At 38.3% G+C, this 19,741-nt stretch overlaps 1 protein-coding gene across 2 annotated transcripts in view; it reads right to left on the bottom strand.

Annotated features, from left to right (window-relative positions):
- The window catches only part of GLI3 (GLI family zinc finger 3), a 204,300-nt gene that overhangs the window by 179,092 nt on the left and 5,467 nt on the right, over positions 1-19,741 (bottom strand). For both annotated transcript variants that reach the window (XM_030265326.4, XM_030265327.4), the window contains exon 2: positions 10,637-10,799. In XM_030265326.4, coding sequence (XP_030121186.4) covers positions 10,637-10,760 — 124 coding nt within the window. In that variant the 5' untranslated portion in view covers positions 10,761-10,799. The remainder of the gene's footprint in view (positions 1-10,636; positions 10,800-19,741) is intronic.

Below are 19,741 nucleotides of genomic sequence, written 5' to 3'. Positions count from 1 at the left end.
ATTAAAGGAAAAAATATTTATATCTCCGACTACATATACATATATGTATGTATATATATATACATGCACAGGTTATTTTTCTCCTGACTGAAACCTACCCTAATGGGTAGGCACTAATGGATCTGAAGCGATAAGGTAAAGGCAGACATGCAAAATGCTCCAGAACTTCTGTTCCTAATCAATCACCAGAGATCAGTGACATCATTCAAGCCTTTGATCAGAGCTCCCCTTTCAAGCTTAAAAAGGGGTATAGGTTGACCCACACCAGTGGAGGGACTGAAGAAACACCTAGGATACAATTCACAGTGAAATATGAGAAGTCGCTGGCATCCCTCTTCAGAAAAACTATCCCTTCCCACCTTCCTCAAGGAATACAGCGTACATTCCAGAGCAACCAAGCACAAACAACAGATTTATCTCTTTCCCCAGTAATTAGAAAACAGCCATGGAAACAACACATCACAAAATCCTTTCAGATTTTATTTTTGAAGCCTGCACATATTTTTTATCCTGAGCAAGCAGTTTATTACATTTGCTTGCATTATAAAATCTCCTCAAGTCCATTGATTAAAAAAAAAAAAAAAAAAAAAGGAAAAGAAAAAATAAAAAAAGGAAAGAGAAAACAACAAAAAACCACCCTTATTTTACCAGAATATCTGAGAAGCTTTAAGAAATAAAGGCTGACATCCATTTTTAAAGAAGAAATAATTTTCAGGAGCACCAGCATCAAGGCAAGCATTCAATAAATTTAGCATCAGCCTTTGTCAACATCACGGCATTCAGAGAGTTTGGATCACTAATCCCACTTCAGCTAAAATTGAGCTCCATTGTTTCTCCTTTCATCTGAGTTTCCATGGCACTTACTAGAACTTAAGTGATATTTACTTAGTGCAGTTTGTTAAAAACAACAACAACAAAAAAAAAGTACATCTTAACATGAGCATCAGATTTGTTTTACTTTCAATAACCTCAAGGTGCAGTCAACATTTTACTGTCTGGGAGATTTCCTCCATGTAAAAAATATTCAAGAAAAGCAAAGTTGAAAATAGACCTGAAAACACTCACTTCATTGTTTTGGCTTGGTTTTTTCCCCATCTGTATTTTTAAAAATCTAATTGAGCTTCTGAACTGCAGCAAAAAAAGTAGTTTATTATCTCCCTCATCAGGTGATCAATGATTTCATTAATAAGACAGATAACAAAACTGTCATATCATCGACACAGTTATGAAAGATGATCCTGGCTTCTTGCTCCATTTTCCAAGGTCTGGGATTCTCTGTGGCAGCTCTGAGTCCATTCAATATTTTCCACAGACAGAGAAAAGTGAAAATCCATTTTGAAACCAATTTCAATTAGGATCCAGAAGCTGTTATCACAGGTGTCGCAGAATGGGCCCGTAAGTGGAAATGTCGCCTATCCATTCTGAAATGAAACCTTATCAGGGCCTACGAAGATGGCTGAGGACAGCCTATCTGTAAATTACTTTTCGTCCTGTGTTAACTCAACCCTAGTTCTGTCATATGGAATTCTTTCCAGCCCCTCGTAATAATCTAATGACTAACCAGGCGCTGTACCAAAACAGCTTTTATTCTGCTCGGGCTTCCCCCGCCAAATGAACAGGGCTGCAAATGCAAATAACCGGAGGCAGCCAGGCGAGCCGACGTATTTAGTAATATCATTTAAAGCTCTCATAGTTTATTACAGGGAAGTAACGGGCTTGCATTCTGAAGCCTGTCTCCACCCATTGCATTCCTGGTGATTTTTCAATTGCAAACTCCAAGGCCCAGTTATTTCATTAATTCAGCACCCTAGTAGTGAGGCTTTTCTCTCACATCTTTCAGTCTCCTTTTAGCAAATTATCCCATGACGGAGGATTTATTCAGTCAAAGACCTCGGACTTTGAGAGGCAACAAAAGAATCAAGAGACTTTCTGGTCCACCTGCCTGGCGAATGATGAGGCAGGGTAAAGCCTCCCCTAGAGAAACCAATCAAACCATTGTGTGGCACAGTCAGACCTTTTCAACTGTCAAGCCAGGAGAGCAGGAAAAGAGATGAAAGAACTCAGGATGAAGCTACCATTTACAGAACCATGTGGGAATGGTCTCCGAAGATTTAATAATTGGGATGGAACTCAACTTTCTGAAAACTAAAAGAAAGGGGGGAAAAAAAGGAAAGGAAAGAAAAGAAAAGAGAGAGAAGAAAAAGGAGAGAGAAGAAAAAGGAGAGAAAGGAGGAGAGAAAAGTGAGAGACCAGGAAGAGGGGAAAACACTGCTGCTCAGGCCCAGAAGGAACTTTTCCACACATAAAACCCTCTGTTGTTATGTATGAACCCTTACACTGGAAAAGATGAGAAAAGCAAGCACGGGACAGGGGCACAGAGAGAGCACATGGTCTACAATACTAACTTCAGTTTCAGCAATTTATCATCCCATCTTAGGAAAAACTGCATCAGTACAAACCTGTTCTGTTTAACAGAACAAAAAAATCCCCTTAGTTTGGGTCATCTGTGTGCATTTTCAAGCTATTGCATTTGTGGGACTTAAGTTTCCACTTGGCTGCATGTCGAACATGCATGAAAAGTTGTACTAAATGAATGGAAAACAGCATATTTTAAGTGGTTGGCATGTGCAAAGAATGTGCTCCTGTATAGCAAAACTCCAGTTGACTGAAGGCAGAAGATGAGGACCTGTTTTTTGATAATCTGACACTTAACATCTTATAAGCTAAATTTTAAAATGATCTGTAGAAAACACAGTATTTCCTGTAGGCTTCTTTTTCAAAGTGCCTCTGCAGACTTGAAGAATGCATTCATCAGTAGGTCCAGATCCCATTTACAAGCAAATCTTTTTTCTGACTTGCCAGCCTTATGAGCAAAAATAGAATCTGCAAATTAAATTGTGACCATTTGCAGTTTACATCAAAGGCAAACACTTTTAATGGGAAATAAGATAATAACACAGCACTAAAAATCCCTCTCATTCCCTTTTAGTTGGGATGTCAAAAAAATGCATCTCCCTCCCCTTCCACTCACACCCCAGAATAATGAGATATGGCTTGGAAAGAATACAGAAAATGTAGTTCTAATATGGCACCTTCTTTACATAATCACAAACTATACCCTTAGCTCACTTCTCCCACTTATTGGCATATGTATTTAGTAATAATTTCTGTATAAGCAGAGGCTGAAGTTTTGATTCCTCTGCAAAAGAAGAAAAAAAAAAAGATGGGGAGAAATAAATAGAAACATACAGAGCAGAGATATAATCAAATGCAACACTGATTCCTGATTATTTCCTTTTAACTGAAGACAAATATGAAATAGAAAACATCTAGAAAAGACGAGTGCTATTTGAAAACCTGTTAAGTAATTTAATTATTTCAACTGCCTTAATTTACACAGTTCAGATCATAAAGCCAAATGCCGCGCTTGCCAGACGGGCTGCCTAGCTTTAAATCAATTAGAAGGATTTTTGAAAATTCGATTTTATTTACTTTAAAACATCTGCTCTGCATAGGTACTTCACTTCTCTTTTTTGGGACCCAGGATCCAGAAGATTTTTGCCTTTATTTTTAAAGTGCCCTTTCAATCCTCCCAAGCAGCCTGGCATCTATTTGTTTGTTGACACCCATTTCCAGCTGCTGGGAGGAAGATGCCATCACTTGGAGCAGCAGTGCTGTTGCCATACAGGCTCCCCACTTCAGTGACACGGGCTGGCACGGCAGTGCAAGGTCTTTACTTTTAGGATATCATCCCCTGAGACCAACACTTGATGGCAGTGAGTTAGCCTTTTTTGGAAGGCTAACAATATCACTGAAGTTTCAGCTGCCAGCAGCCTTTTTTCTTCTAAAAATCAAGCCTCTTGGTTGCTTCCTCCTCACCAGTACTGTGGGCTCTAATGGCTGCATTTTTTGAGTTCTGACTGACACTAGACTCCTGCAAAGCACAAGATACAGTGCATGGTACCATCACCATACTGTAGAGACACAGTTTAAAACCTTTTATTATTATCACTTCTGTGGCAAAACCCAGGCACAATTTTAATATAACTGCTTGGGTGTTTTAGGATTGAGTCTTTTTTTGTTGTTGTTTTTCAGGGAAAAAAAATCTCCCCAGTGTAAAATTTCCTAAATTTAACCTCCACCTTGAACAGGTGGCAAGCTTCTGCTGCTAACTAATGTTTTCTCCTGATTCCACCTCGTGTTATCCAGCAGGATGTTAAGTCATTACTTACTGATTACAGTGATTGCAGGGATAAGCCACTCAATCATCTCTTTCTGGAACTTGCAAAGGGATACAGGAGGATTGACATTTAATATCCCTTATGCTATTAACCACTGCAGGGAGGGGAGAGAAGGGGGAGGGAAATGAGGGAAATCTCAGCAGAATTAATGAAGCAATACTGTATTGCACTTGCAGATCACTGGGTTTAGAGTGGGGTAAGTGTAGGGCTGGCTCACTGAGGAACAACACTAGAAAATAGTTTCAGGCAGAATGAGTTATTACAGTCTACAATAAGCCATAACTTGATGACTGAAATTTTATTAGTAAGCATAAAAGACCATGGGTGCATTACTCCAAAAGAACATGTATTTAATCAGCTACTCACACCAGATTTCAGTACACCAAGACATGCAATCCCCATTTAATTACAACCTCAAATATTTTCATTTCCAATACTTCCAAGCATCAGGGTAGCCTATTCTCCCCTAGGAAAAGTACCTTCTTTTAAGTTTATTCTCTTACAACCTGGCCACAAATATTGGAACAAAAGAGTACAAAACAATCTTACAAGTTCAGGTCTTTGCTCTTATTTTTCTGGGTTACCACATGTGGCCAGTCTACCCTTAACTTTCACGTTGCTCTATACCACTTGTAGATAGGGATTACTTGCAGTATTTGTCTTGCTGAAAAAGAAATTTGTCAGAAAAACATGTACACTGAAGTTATAATTTCCAACACCTAAAACTACCAGATGTTGTTTCCTCCTTGACCTGAAAATTCAAGTGAAGAGGGCCCCTCCATCCCCTTTGATTTCAGGGGAAGAGGATGGCATCTGCTGACCACTTTGTAGAATCAGGTCTCATATAATCAATTCAGGGCTCAATTTACAAGTCACTAAAATAGTATAGGCAATGTTTCTTGATACCTAACAACCTCTTTTGAACCCCGACCTCTCAACAGGACCCTGAGCACATAAGTCCAACGAGGGGGCCTAGAATGGGTATTATGATTAACACCTATTTTATGGTGAGGCTTGAAAGCAAGCAGCAGGACAAGCAACCAACTGAAAGTTTAAACAGGAAATGTGATTCTTATGGGGTTGCAGACTGCTGAATACTTCCTTCAATCAACCCTGAAAGTACTAGGAAGAAGAAAAAAAAAGAGACCTAGATGAAGCTGGCTCTTCTTCTGAAAGAATCAAAGTGGACACATGAACTTCCTCTCATTTATTCATCTATCAAGCTTGGTTTTAAGTTACATCATCATTAAGATAATAATTTCTGTTTTCTATCATTTTAAAATATGTTCTCAATAACTATCTGATTCTGATAAAGGTAGTCAAGTCCACAACCTACATATGTTTATAATTAGCTTTTTTTTAAAGGCAGAGTAATAGGTTAATAAGAAATATCAGATTACACTGGAACAAGCTCATGGGTCAAAAACTAGACAAAACATATCAAACTGAAAATAAGTGCTTGGTTGTCAGACACTGAAAGAGCTCCTATACAATAAGTGCATTGTTTTAATGAAACATTAAAAACATCAGTTTTAAGCCAAAATGTCCAAAAGAGTAAAGCATTCAAATCACCAACAAAATTCACAAGCCAAACAGTAAATAAATCAGGTTTGAATCCAGCATCACAATTTCCTAATGTTCTCCAAGCAATGCTGTGAAGTGCAGTCTTGCCTTGTACAAGTATCAGTCCAGTCCTTACAGAAATTCCCTCTACTTTTCTGAAATTAAGGCAAAAAAATTAATTATATCTATGGTACAGATTAAATGGAAAAAAAAAAAAAAAACCAGCCACAAAAAACCAAGTGGCATTGAGCTGAGGGCTGTGTTAAATTAGCATGGGTTTTTTAAACAATGCCTCTAAGGAAGCACCCTAAGAATAAATCCAATTCATCTGCAAAGTAGAACTCAGAGTCAAAGCAGCCAGCCTGGTAAAGCATTAAAGCCACTGCCTAATTGTAAGCATGCAAATACGCACATTATCAGGGCAAACAGAACTAGTCCCATGGCTAAAGCAAGGCATTTGCTTAAGTTCACCAGGCTGGAGTTCATAACTTTACTGCAATGCTCGGGAAGGCTGGCGACTCCTGGTGCCGGGGCAGCAGCAGGAGGGCACTGCACCAGTGCAAGCAGCACAGCTGCACGGGCAGGGCATGGCAGCAAGCAGTTTTCTGCTCCAGCACTGCAGCGCTCAGCTTGACATGCGGACTTGGCGTGCTGCTGGCCTCAGACAGCTTGTCCGTCAGGCTGCGAGGCACAGGGGCCGAGGAGCGGCATGACTTCATCACAGTGCAGCAAGACAAGGCACTGGGCAGAATCCTGCAACATTTCCAGAATTCACCTGATGATTTCTTTCTAACCCTGGAATTACTTGAAAATACAGGAGGTACTGTATTATCCACCAGATGTCTAGCAAGGCAGGTTTTGTGACTTGCAACAGCAGACAAAGGCTCTTCAATGAGAGCACAGAACTAATGTTAATGAGTTTATCAGTGGATACCACCCTTAAGAATGCCATTCTTTGCACAACTTGATAGAAACCTGAATGTGCATGCAGCAACCTTCAGAACAATCTAAATCCATGCTCTGACATGGTAAGGAACAGGGTGCTTTGTTTCCAGAGAAGTGGCACAAATGTGCATATGAGAAAAAAAGACCAAATAACACAGCCCTGTGTTAGCCAGGTGGTCCAGGGCACTGGTCTCTTCTCCAGTGTAATATGAGTGGCACAGCCATGACATAAATGTGATTTGTTTGTTGTTGTTATTACCTTGTCAAAGCAGATCAGCCTGAGGTTACCAAATCCCACCAAACATAAAACTAAGCTTACTTCATGCGTTAGCACAAACTTTGTTATTCATACAGCCTTTTGTGAATTAACATCTCCATTAGCAGTTTTCTTCAGCAGTTTTTGTCCCCCTGGATATTAGTCTAGTAGTAAATAAGGCAGTCAAACAAAAGATGAAAAGGAACAATCCTAGTAAACTGCGTGCAGTTTGTTTGAGACACACGAAATGAAACACAAAGAATAAAAAAAACAAAAGCTTGCAAAAATGAATTCAAAAAAAAGCATGAGTGGTTTCACTAAGAATTAAAGTGCACCAAAGATTTTTCTTATTACATTTCCTTTTACATTGTAGTCATTACAAATTATGAATTTTTTTAAATTTTTTGATCACATGTATTTTAAAAGAAGTTTTAATTTGCTCAAGTACATGTTTTGTCCTGGAGCAAATTTTAATGGCTTAGTTATAAATCCTGAAATTTAGGGGTTTATAATGGAAATGCTGGCAGGTCCATATCTAACACATTGCAAGCATTTCAGCAACACAGTTTGTAGTCAGGTGAGTGCAGCAGAAATCTTTATGGTATTAAGTAATGACAGGAACTAAGCAGAAGTGGCTAATGTGTAAACTGTGGCCCATGTCTGCTCAGTGCTTGAGACTACAGAGCAGCTGGTACCTTCCAAAGGGCACCCTTAGTCTGAGCCTCAGAACTTCAACTGCACTGTTCAGGATAACACGTGAGCTCCCTTTCCAGGTCACCTTTCCCTCTTTCTTTTCCTTGCATCTAGATTTACACCAGACTCTTCAACACACAGTCTGAACAATATATGATTTAAAACTTTTCCACACTCAATAACCATATTAGCATAGATTCTTCTCCTGGGTGTATTACTTATTTCTGGAAGCTGCTGAACTAATGACATTTTCTTTGTTTCTTCATGACTGTATGCTTTGTATAAAAGCTATAACTAGCAGCTTTCCATCTGCCTATGATCCAAGTTCTGAGTCCTTCAGCAGACAGCAGAGATACTGAGAAAATACTAGTCAGTACATCACATCTCAGACAGGTATCAATAAAACTTTACTCTGCAAACTTTGTTAATTCATGAGTTGTCCAGAAGGATAGAAGCGCTGATATTAGACACGATTATGAAGTGACATTGGTATGATGGGCAGATGTTGCTCTGCAATGACATCAGTCTTCTGAGAAGAATAGCAGGGATCATTCTGGCCTTTTGTTATTTTTAAGCATACCTTACCTTGTTTAACAGAGCATTCAAATGCAAATCACAACATTTAACATTACCACAGCCCTTTGCAAAAAGAAAAAGAGGCACTGAATCGATAAAAGCTGCACGTTTTGTAGGAGTGGTGTCTTATAGCAACTGATGAGGTTCCTGTAGTAATACTCATTCCAGAATTAAAGAACAAAAGATGCAAATACGATGCAAGCTGCAGCTTTCATGTAAATTGTCCCTGTAACCAAAATTCATTATCATGACAATCACAGCTGCAAGAAGTAAAACTTTTAAAACACTGCAAGAGTAAAACTTTCAAGTTCCTAAAGTTTTAGTACTAGTATTTGTTTTGGTACATGCTCCACGAAGTCTCTAGACTAACAGGAAATTTTTCAAATCAAAGAAGGAATCAAATTTTTTATCTCTTTGAAGGCCAACACTGCATCTCTGGAAAGCCTTGTGTCTCTGTTATGCATGAAGGTAGATTAGAAACCCAAACCTTGGAGATCCTGGTGACTTCCTTAAATACAAAGACTAACAATGCCAACACTTACCCACTGAAAACAAAGTTAACTATCATTGTCTTAAGAAAAGGAAGCCTTGGGCCCCAGGATGTGTACTACATTAGCATGTCCTTCCATTAGTAGGAGATAATTCCAGTGACACAACTTTGTAGTAATTCATTAGACTTGAAGTCTTTCCAGCTCCTGGGAGTTCGATGACCCTGCTATGCAGTAACACTCCCCATAGGTGAAGCATGTAGCTAAGAACTAATACTACTATTAAAGAAAGAAAATTACTTGACCACACAGTAGATAAGTGTCAGAATTAGGCAAAAACATCTTGAAGGATTTCATTTTAGCCCTCTAAATCTAAATGTTTACCAATAACATTCAAGCTAGCCCAGTCAGAGATGAATGTTTGAGTACAAGCCCCTAACACATCAAAGAATATGCATATGTGTTTAACTGTGCCTCTGCTTGAAAAGTTGGGCCAATGTGGAAAATCCTATTATCGATTAAAAAAAAATACAATGGGGACCTCTTCAGCTAATGTGAACCACTGTAATTCTATTGACAGCAACGGATCTGTGCTGACTTACACCAGCTGAGGATCTAATTTCATATGCCTTAGAAAACTGATGCAACCTTTTCCATTGCACCTCAAGGGTTTTTATACTCTCATGGGGATCAGTTCCATCTAGTAGGTCAGCAGGTGTTGAGTTTGCTTTGAATCTGAAGTCCAGTCACACAGAAGGATACTGGGACATGTGCCATCTAATTTTTACTGACCCATGGAGATTCCTCTCTAGTATGGCTGTAGTATTCATGTATTTTTTCCTGTAGTCTAGTGGGACATTACCTGTTTCTTTGAGAAAGCAGAAATCTTTATCCAAGATATCAAAGTGAGAACCTGACCAGGACCACAAGCCCAGATAAGTGAGCACGATGAAAGCAGAAAGTGTGAACAGAAAATGTTTTGCCAGAAATACACTGAAAGAGATATACAGAAAGGCATTTTCTGGTTTTAGCCATAACTAGACTGATTTGTAAAAAACCAGAAGTTTTAGAAGTTACTCTGCAGCTATCCAAAATCCATAGGTCTGCCCACATCATTTCAAGCAATTTTCTTTCTTAATGCAACAGGAGTTTTGCATTAGTAGGAACCAATATGCTCAGCCCTCTTAACACCAAACAATGAAAAGGTCTAGGGCTGGGATTAGCTCACACTCTGCTGAGAGGCAGGGAATATGTAAAATTGTCAACTGAGATATACTCTCTGGGGAGAATTAAGCAAACTACTCCAGTTTTGCAAATCTACAAGCCATACATTAACAACTTTGAAATTAATCCACCAGAGGATACGCACTTAGCTTGATGTTTTGTTCTGGGCATTAAGGAACTTTGGGGAGGTGGGACAGCCCTTTCTGAGAAGGAAGTTTATTTGTAAAAGAAAAGAAAAAAAAACACTTTGCCATTAATTTTGACAGACCTATTTCTGTCTTTCTAGTAATAACTAATTACCTAACTAGTGTAAGAGATTTCAATGGCCAAATGCAAAGCACTTGCAGGCCCTGCCAGGCTAATCAAGACAATTTCCAAAACGCCAAAACCAGGAACTTCCTATAATAAATAACTTAGCACATTTACATCTCAAATTAGAACATCTGGAAGAAAGAGACTATGCCTGATGCCAAAACAGGCCTTATTGTATCCTACCACTTTCCACCACCACCACCCCTCCTCCGTTCGTTTTCTTTAGCCTTTCTGTAGAACAAACACTGATCCAGGTGCAAATGCTCAATTCACAAAGAATGCAGTGAACATAAAATTACTGTAGGTTTGGCTGCTAGTAAATCCCTGCTGTTACTCACCATTGGAAGTTGTGCTGGAGGCAACAGCTTTCTCACTGACATCTGTTCGACTGGAGCATTTCACGATGGAATTCTCCACTTTTTTCTTCTCAGTTGTGGTAGAGCTATGGGACTGCGCCTCCATGATGACTTCTCATTACTTCAGCTCTACTTGCACTAATACCTGAATGAAACAAGAGAGTCATAAACTCTAAAGACTGTTTGAAAGCTTAGCCCAAGTCTTCTCACCCCTCTCACCTGAAGAAGAGCCTGGAGCACAACTGAATTAGCAGTTCACAGTTCTGTAAGCTCATCAAATCATGTTTGCATGCATGAATTCCTGAGGAATTTAAAGAAATACTAACACAAAGACTAGGCATGTTTGCCTTTAAAGAGAATCAGCATCACAAACCACTATGCTACTTGATAGGCAGGTCCATTTTTTTCAATTCCGTGGAGTTTTAATGGATCCAAAGGGAAAAAAGGACAGTATTTCTGTCTTATGCCAAGAGCACTTTGGAACAAGGCAAAAAAAGGGGAAAAAATCAAGAAAATCAAGACAGACCTTTATGTTGACTCTAGAAGCCAAATATTTAAATTTCAACATTCATGGTGTTGGACACACTGCAGCAGGAATTATCCTGTCTATCTCTACACCTTGTTACTCATGTAAACATCTCTCACTTTGTTTGTTCAGAAATCTAACTCAAACAAAACTGTATAGGCGAAACACCCCAAAAACCACAGGGAAAGACAAATATTATTGCTGGTGGCAGATAATGACATCACTTTCTTTTGCATGAAAACACTGGAAATATAAAGCCCTGTAGAGGGGTGTATCTGGTTGCCTTTCTGGATGTTCTCAGTGTCATCTCCAGTGACACATTCATTTAATACAAATTAATTTCTCCCTATTCTCAGATATTTTACATTCCTGATGGAAATACAAGAAGCCCAAAAACTTGCAAAAGGGTATCACTGCTTGTGCAGCAGTGCAGGCACACCAGGCCCCAAGACTGCAGAGATCTTAGGCTTTGTTTGTGTGAAGGACACAAACATTAAGAATCAGTCTGCAGTTTAACTTGATGCACACTTGTCTGTCCAAGTAAGCTTTACACAAAACATCAATATTCAGCAGACATCATGCTTAGAACCAAATACCTTGGTACTTTTGTAGTTTGAACATGAATCTATGCAAAAACAACAAAAATTAAGAAATTAGTTTTCTGCTCTGGGCAACACTGCTTGGTAGTGAAATGGGTCTAAAATGGAAGGAAATCACACTCTTCAAGGACACCATTTAACTAAAATTTTCAAAAGGCTTCAAAAAGCCACAAAGTATAATGAAGTGTAATTATATTAGAAACCTGTTTCCCAAATTCTGACAGTCAAAAAAAAAAAAAAAAAAGAAGAAACACCACCAAACCAAAAAAGAAAAAAAAAGCCTACAAAGCCAATTCATCACAAACACAGCTGTCTAGTAAACCTACCCCTTCCCACCTTCCTAGTAGGAGTTCTTTTTAATAGTACAATAAAACACTCCAAAGCCTCATTGTTATACAGTAGGGATCAAAGTAGAGCCCAATCACTAAATGAATCATTATTCAGCTAGGCAGCACAGCCAAGGAACTGGGCTAGATATCAGACTCTCTGCCACTGACCTACTGTCTAAGCTTTAGCAAGGCATTTTTCTTCCCTTGAGTTTCTTGCTTGCTTAAAACAGGAACAGCAGAGCTCTGCCTGCCACAGAAGAGAACTTGTAAGGCTACTCTCAAGATCTATCTGTGAAAGTGTTATAAATATTATTGTGATCTGTGAAACAACTTCCTACCAGAACACTAAGGGGAATGTCAGGTGTCTTCAGTAGGAGAGATCTAACAATACTTAACTTGCAACAGCCCTGACTTCTACCCAGCAATACACAAGGCTCCTTGAAGAGAGATCTCACATGAGCTTTGTAAACAGCACCTTTTCAAATTTCTCATATGACTTCTTCCTCCTTCCCTTTGCACACCTCATGCAAGGGCAACCCCAGTTTAGTAATTTAGCTCAAATATCTAACTTTTCAGTCTCTTGCATTAGTAGACACAGGGGAGGCTGACACTGCTGCCAAGCTGCTCACCCCACACCGAGAGGAAGATGTTTGTTTTCTCTATACAACCCTGGCCACATAAACACCAAAACCTGCCTCAATTCAGCCTCCAACCACCGCATGAGTGAGTTCTTCAGTGTACCCTCTGACTAACCACCTTTGAGTTATTTAACATTCTCTCAAATTAATTATTTTCTATGCATCGCTGAAAGAACTAAAAAAGCTGTATGTTGGGTCATCTGCAATTCAAGAGACACATGTGGCTGGTAAGATTGACATCATCCATTCTCTTGACTACTTTATTTTCTTTCCCCAACAGCCTGCCAGTGGTACTTTGGGGTCATCTTCATTACTGGAAGAATAGCAGACATAATTCCATATTCTCATCACTCTCCATCACTTCTCTGTTTTATGCTACCTGGTATGGACAGAACAGAGTCCTAAAGCAGCATTTAAATTTTTGGACAGAAAACTGCAGAACTGGCCAAGAACTAATATAAACATCTGCTCTTGGTTCATCTCTTCTGGTTCATGTCTACTTAGTTTACATTCAGAAGGCTGCTTTTATTCATGTCAGAATGAAAGAAGGAACACCACTAGAGTAAACTTTCTTACTCAGCTCTGCACCCTGCACCATGAGCCAATGGCCCCAGTGCTGCAGGCCTTTCCTCCTGTGCCTTCCTTCCTCTGCTCCTGACCCACACACATGTGGCATGGACACCCACAGGAATTGCTGCAGATCCAGCAAACCCCCAGTGGTGCATCAATGGTGGTGCATGTGGTTGGGAAGGCACGGAAGGCCAGAAAAGATAGCAAGACTAATAATTAGAGGGATGTGGTTTGCTGGGTTTGCTGTGTTTTGCCAAGCATATGCCTCAGGGAATCAGACATCAAGAGATCAATATGGTGCCCCAAAAGTATTTTTTTTTTCCTGAAGATTGCCTTAAGACTAAGTTGAAAACACAAGCCAGACACACATATCTAATCCTCCTTAAATCTGGCTGATTTTTGTTTTCTCTCAGAAACTGTACCAAAATATGGGAGCTGCAGTTCACCAAAAAAAAAAAAACAACTCCAAGGTTATGTAAAGATTTCTTTCTACAAGGAGTTGTTAACTAGGGTTCTGTTAGGGGTTGTTAACCCCTATCAGAAAGCATTCTAAAAATCAGACAGTCTGAAATTTTCTCCACACTAAATACAAATATATAGGGTGTATATTAGGGTGTATGTGTTTCTCTCTCCAGCATGTGGATCAGTGACTTTCCTGTTCCTGCCTCCAGGCTTGAGACAATCTGTACCTACTTGCAGCAAGGATTGCCACTTTCAAAAAACCTGAAAGACAGTTTCATTCGCTATCCAGCATCTCCATGTGCATATGAAAGGCAAGAAAATGCTATAACAGTATATGGGCAAAAGCCTGAACTTCCATAGGTAAATAGAGGGATAAACATTCCTTCCTGAAAGCAAACATTCATGGCTTTTTCCCATTCAGCCATGCTTGAACCTTTTGTAATTTCCCTGAAGCCTGAACCCACTGCGCAATTAATTCCAGATCCCCATTTTAAACCTAATCCCTCTCAAAACAGTAACCTGCCTGCAGGTGTGTCTCTTCTTTTTAAAATATAAATGTAAGCCTTCCCCAATTGTATATCATATTGGAGGAATTTTAGGAACATGCTACTGGAATGAACTAGTTAAACGAGGAAAACTGTCTCTTTTAAAAGGAGTGTCATTAATCACTATATGTTGGAAATTTATTTTGAACAAAAATATTATTTCAAGTAACTTAATATTATGTAATTTCTGGTCCTTATGTTTACTGGTTATAAAACTGTGCTGTATAGTAGTAAAAATATACTATAGTATATATAGTAGTATATTATATATATTTAGTATATATAGTAGAAAAAATAATAATATACTGGGGAGGAAAAAACTCACATCTTTTTGTTCATTTACTCACAGTCCAAACTAACCAAAACCAGTGGAGCAGTCCTGTGCTTGGAAGAATAAGAAACTTGATCTTTTCTGAACACACATTTCAATTTTCCAAGAAATTTTCACTCTGTATCACTTCTCTTCTCTGAACAACTTTTTAAATAATTTTATTTATATTGCATACATTAATTTTAAAGACCAGACCATGCAAATATTTATTGCTAGGAATAGGCTCACTGACTTCAACAAGATTGCTTGCTTTGGTCAAAGTACTGAAGAGTAAGCATTCAAAATTCTCAATTTGCATGTTAAGATTCCTTTATGTTTCTTGTGAGCTTAAACCGTCTGCCTTCCTTCCTTCGCTTTATTTTAATTTTTTGAGGAGTATCTTTGAACGTGTTGAATTAAAAAAATAAAAAAGAAACAAGTAAAACCTTTCCCTGTTTTACTTGATGCTGCTGTAGTTGTATTCAATTCATTAACAAGTGGTTTGCATCCGCTGAGAAGAGCTGTCTGAAATAGCAGTGTCACAGCATTCATCATCATTACATCAGCAGTAGGGAAGTTCATACTGATTGCTATCAGCAACCAGAGTGCCCCAATCAGCATGCAAGCAAACATGGCATGTTTAATTTTTCAGAAATGACTCTGGGTAGTTAGGGTGTTCATAGGTACTACTTTGATCCACACTACTGGAAGCAGTCTCTGGGGATACAATACATCTTGAACAGCACAACTGTATGAAAGTGAAAAACACAAGGGGAGGCATGTAGAACAATCAGGAAATTACAGTCTCTCTCAACCATAAAGGACCTTTATCAATTTTATCAACATGGGTTGCACTGTTCCTTGGGATTATTTAAGGATAAAAAAAAGCATCTTGTTCAGCTACATTCAAATCCAAAATTTATATGAGACAATCTTAAGCTGTTATATGGGAGCTATTTCACACTGATTTATACAGGCTTGATTCAGGTACATTTAACTTCCAAAACCCACCTAGATTTCAGTATTGCTTTCTATCAAACCTGCTGGCAAAGCTGCACTGACAAAGTTACTCCAGACAGAACCTGATGAAAAATGTTCAAGCGTTCAGATATTTTAAGAAATATCTCCCATATGTAACATTAACCACTTGCTATATCTCATCATTTTTGTAACAGCTATAGAATCTAACCCATATATTTAGAATAGTTTTATCCCTTCCTAATTCCTGGTAAGCTAAACCAGAATTCTGCAACCTTCATTAACTACTGCAGGGTAAACTTTATTTAGGTTCCTCCCTGTTGAGACAACTACTCACAGTAAGACTAATACAACCAGCACAAAGAGTCTTATTTCCACTTTATAAAACTGCAACAGACAATCTGTTCAGGGAGGGGAGGGCAAGGTATTTTATATTTCATAATACCTATCTCCATTTCAATTACGTGCAGGATCTATAAATGCACTAGAAAAAGAAAATAAAAAAGAAATGAAAGAAAGAAATAAAAGAAGGAAAGAAGGAAAGAAGGAAAGAAGGAAAGAAGGAAAGAAAGGAAGAAAGGAAGAAAGGAAGAAAGGAAGAAAGAAGGAAATGCTTGACAGAACCAGGTGGATTCGTAGCTTGAAATTGAAAAATACCCCAAGTGACCCCTGTTAAGAGACACAACATGTTTTAATACAATCTTTCCAAATCCATTACTATCTGCTGTCTTTTCCTTGCTACTTTTCTTTGATTTCTTTCCCCCTATACAGAATGAAAAACAACTAGACCTAAAGCCTGGTTAATAACGATCTGATCTGTTCCTGATAGGTTAAATAACTTGTGGCAACAATAACGGAGGATCACAAACACAAAGGCAATCAGCTAGGCAAACCAGTGCTTAGCATCCTTGTGATTAAGATCCTAAGTGACAAAAAATATTCTATGGCATACACTGAACTACTGATTGACTGTAATAGTCACTCGAATGCAGAGAAGTTACAGATTTGCCTACATATTTCTGCTACAGTTAAACCCAGCTACCTAAAAGTTCTGAAAATATTTTAATCATACACATACAATAGTATCAGTAAGTGGCACTTTCTACTGAGGCAGCACCTCAGTCGCTTTAAATACACATCAACCACACAGCCTTACAAGTAAATTACATCTACTTTTGTTTTTCAGATTTAAAAAGCTGATAAGTATAACCCCAATTAAAAGTCTTTACTATTAGTTCAACAGATTAAACTCTGTATCAAAAGAAAACAGATTTCTGCCAGGAAAGAGATGATTCATTTTCATACTCAGCAAACAGAACTTAATGGATAACAGCACTGAAGAATTCAGGTCGAACTGTCCATCTCTAACTAGTCTATCCCTCACAGAAGCTGCTGTTTGGGAATGTGCAACGCAAACAGAGCCCAGACTTAATGGTTTTACAATTCAGATATGATATATCCTCTGAGGTAAAATTTTATAATCAATTCACTGTCTGAGAGTCTTTACAATAAGGAACTGAAGAAAAACAAACTAACAAACAACCCCACAACAAAAACAACACAGGTCATTAACCCTGCATTTAAGCATTTGTTATTTTAATCACATGGTCTTGGGTTTCCCTTATTTCTTTTTTGACTTTCTTACAAACTATCTAAATACAATGGAAAGAATAAAGTTTATTTCTTAAAAAATAGAATGTGCTACGTATCTTTCAAGTCTCCAAATACTTGAATGTATTTGGGGAGGGGGGTATGTCTAAAACTAATAGTGCACTTACCCTGGAGAAATCAGAACTCCTTCCAATTAAACTACCTAATATTGCTCAGAAATTCAGAATAAGCTGAGTTGCTGCTTGTTTTTCAATCCTGCTTGTTCTTGTGCTTCAAATTCTGCAGCAGGAAAAACTCTAATAATTATGTCAAAGTAAGATTAGCTGTAATAGAATTAGCACAGGGGGAAGGAAAAAAATCTCCTGTGGACTGTACTGTTTGTAGCAATAGGTTACAATGAGGGGGGACACTTCAAACTTCCCTACCAAGCCTACACTCTGTTTTTTCCCATTTTTCTTCAGGAATTCAGCAGCACTAAATCCAAAACAAACTTAAGTAACAGTACAGTGACTTCCTTTGGCAACACATTTGTTTTATGAAACCTGGATTTTGGTCCATTCACATGCACAAGGCCAGGAATATTCTTAGAGAACAGGGAGTGGGACAACAGCACGACTTGCTGTGTGGATAAAATAACTCTATGACTTTCTCTGCTGATACTGTTCCTCGGATACTTATGGTGACAATACAGGCTGGTTTTTTTTTCCTTTGCCTTCTCGTCTTTGCCTTCTTAGCTTGGTAAAGCAAATTACAAACATCTGTAATAGATGTGCTTTGCACCACAGTCAAGTAAGTAGCCACTACAACTTCAACAGAAAATGCAGAAATACTCTAATTTCAAGTACTGGAGCTCAACATTCCAGTGAAATGACCACTTTCTTCACACTTTTTATCTCATCAATTCCAACAGATGAAAGATTCCTTAGAAATAAAACTAGATCTATATATCAATGTCAATCTATACAGGAACTGATCTCAACGAAGAATGCATTTAATGTACATCTATTGCAAAGATGTGCCTTCTGTTCCCAACTTATGATATGCAAATGAAAGAAGAAAAGACTGTATTCCATATTTTACAATTAGCATTTTAAAACAAGATCAAAGGAATCAAGTAGAATGTTTTTGGAAAGTACCATGTTTTGATCACAGTCCCATTCCTGGAAGCCTGTTTATGTCTCCAGTATACTCTCAGGTTAACGGATGCCTTCATCCAGAATTTCATGTTCTAACCCAGCACAGATGTTTTAATATGTAAAAGAGCTAGGAAATCTCCATATATCCAGGAAGAACTTCAAATGTGAAAGGTACTTTATAAAACTTTATCTTCAGCTTTTACGGTTTACTTTAGGTTTTACACCTGTCTCATAACAACACGAAAACTGCATCGTGATTCCTTCGTGTTTTTGTAACTTGACAAAAAACAATGGCACAGCTCTGAACTGCCACATTACAAATGCACAATCCACTATCCTTGTTAAAACAGTGTCATCACAGAATTATACAGCTGTATTATTTTCATAGAAAAAACATCCATAGTGAATTGAAGACCCAAGAAAAACCCCACCAAACTGCAACCTGACAGTTAAGAATTGGTAGTGCTAGGATTTCATTTTAATATACACGGTTCAGAACAGTGTACTGAACTGACACTAACTTGATCTGTGTTTCTGAGTCTTCAGTTTCAGGTATTCATACATCTTATCTAAAGAAGGCTTCATTCTCTGGGCAGCTGGATGATGTATTCTTTACATGCAGTTGATTTCTTGACATTAACAGATTTGTATGCAAAGAAAACAGAGTCTCATACAAAGAAGCAAACACTACTGGGGGAAGTTCAGCTCTAAACCACCAAAAGGTCTGTTGGGTACTTTACCCTGAACTAAATATCAGATACCAAAAAAATACAGCAGTTTTGAGCATCAATAAAAATAAAGAAAGAATAATTTTTTTAAAAGGCCCAATCATCTTGATGATCAGTGTAAAAAATAACTTGACATTTGAGTGGCAACTTCAGCTAAGAAAATTATTCAATCAGATCTCCTTGTAGTGGATTCTGATAATTATCAGTTCTGACACCCAGCAACTATTTAGAGACAAACACATTCTATCCCAATTTCTTTGTCCCTTGTTGTAATCTAAATAACCTTGCAGGGGTTTTTAACATCAATGTATTGTCTCATTTCTTATTTTGTTCTTAAAGAGAGAGAAAACCAACTCTTCAGATCAGCAGCCAATTTAATACACTTTCAAGGTAAGGCAGGTACAATTTACATGTACAGAGTATACCACAACAAAACCACAGTATGATGCCAGCACAATCCTTAAGAAAGTTTTCCCCTAAATCTCTGAAGAAAGCAGCCTTAAAAGAAAGCAGGGATTAGAGTGAGCTGGAAGGTAGGGAGGGGACTTACCTCAAACCTAGCCAAGCGGAAATCAGAGCAGTAATTCTACCAGTCGGCAGAGTACACTTTTAGAGCTATAATGGTGCGAAGAAGTGCTGGGCAGCATTGCCTGAA

This window comes from Taeniopygia guttata, chromosome 2 (genome assembly GCF_048771995.1).
Source record: "Taeniopygia guttata chromosome 2, bTaeGut7.mat, whole genome shotgun sequence".
NCBI lineage: Eukaryota > Metazoa > Chordata > Aves > Passeriformes > Estrildidae > Taeniopygia > Taeniopygia guttata.
The sequence above is the reverse complement of the archived record's forward strand: the minus strand, read 5'-3'. Positions and strand labels throughout refer to the sequence as shown.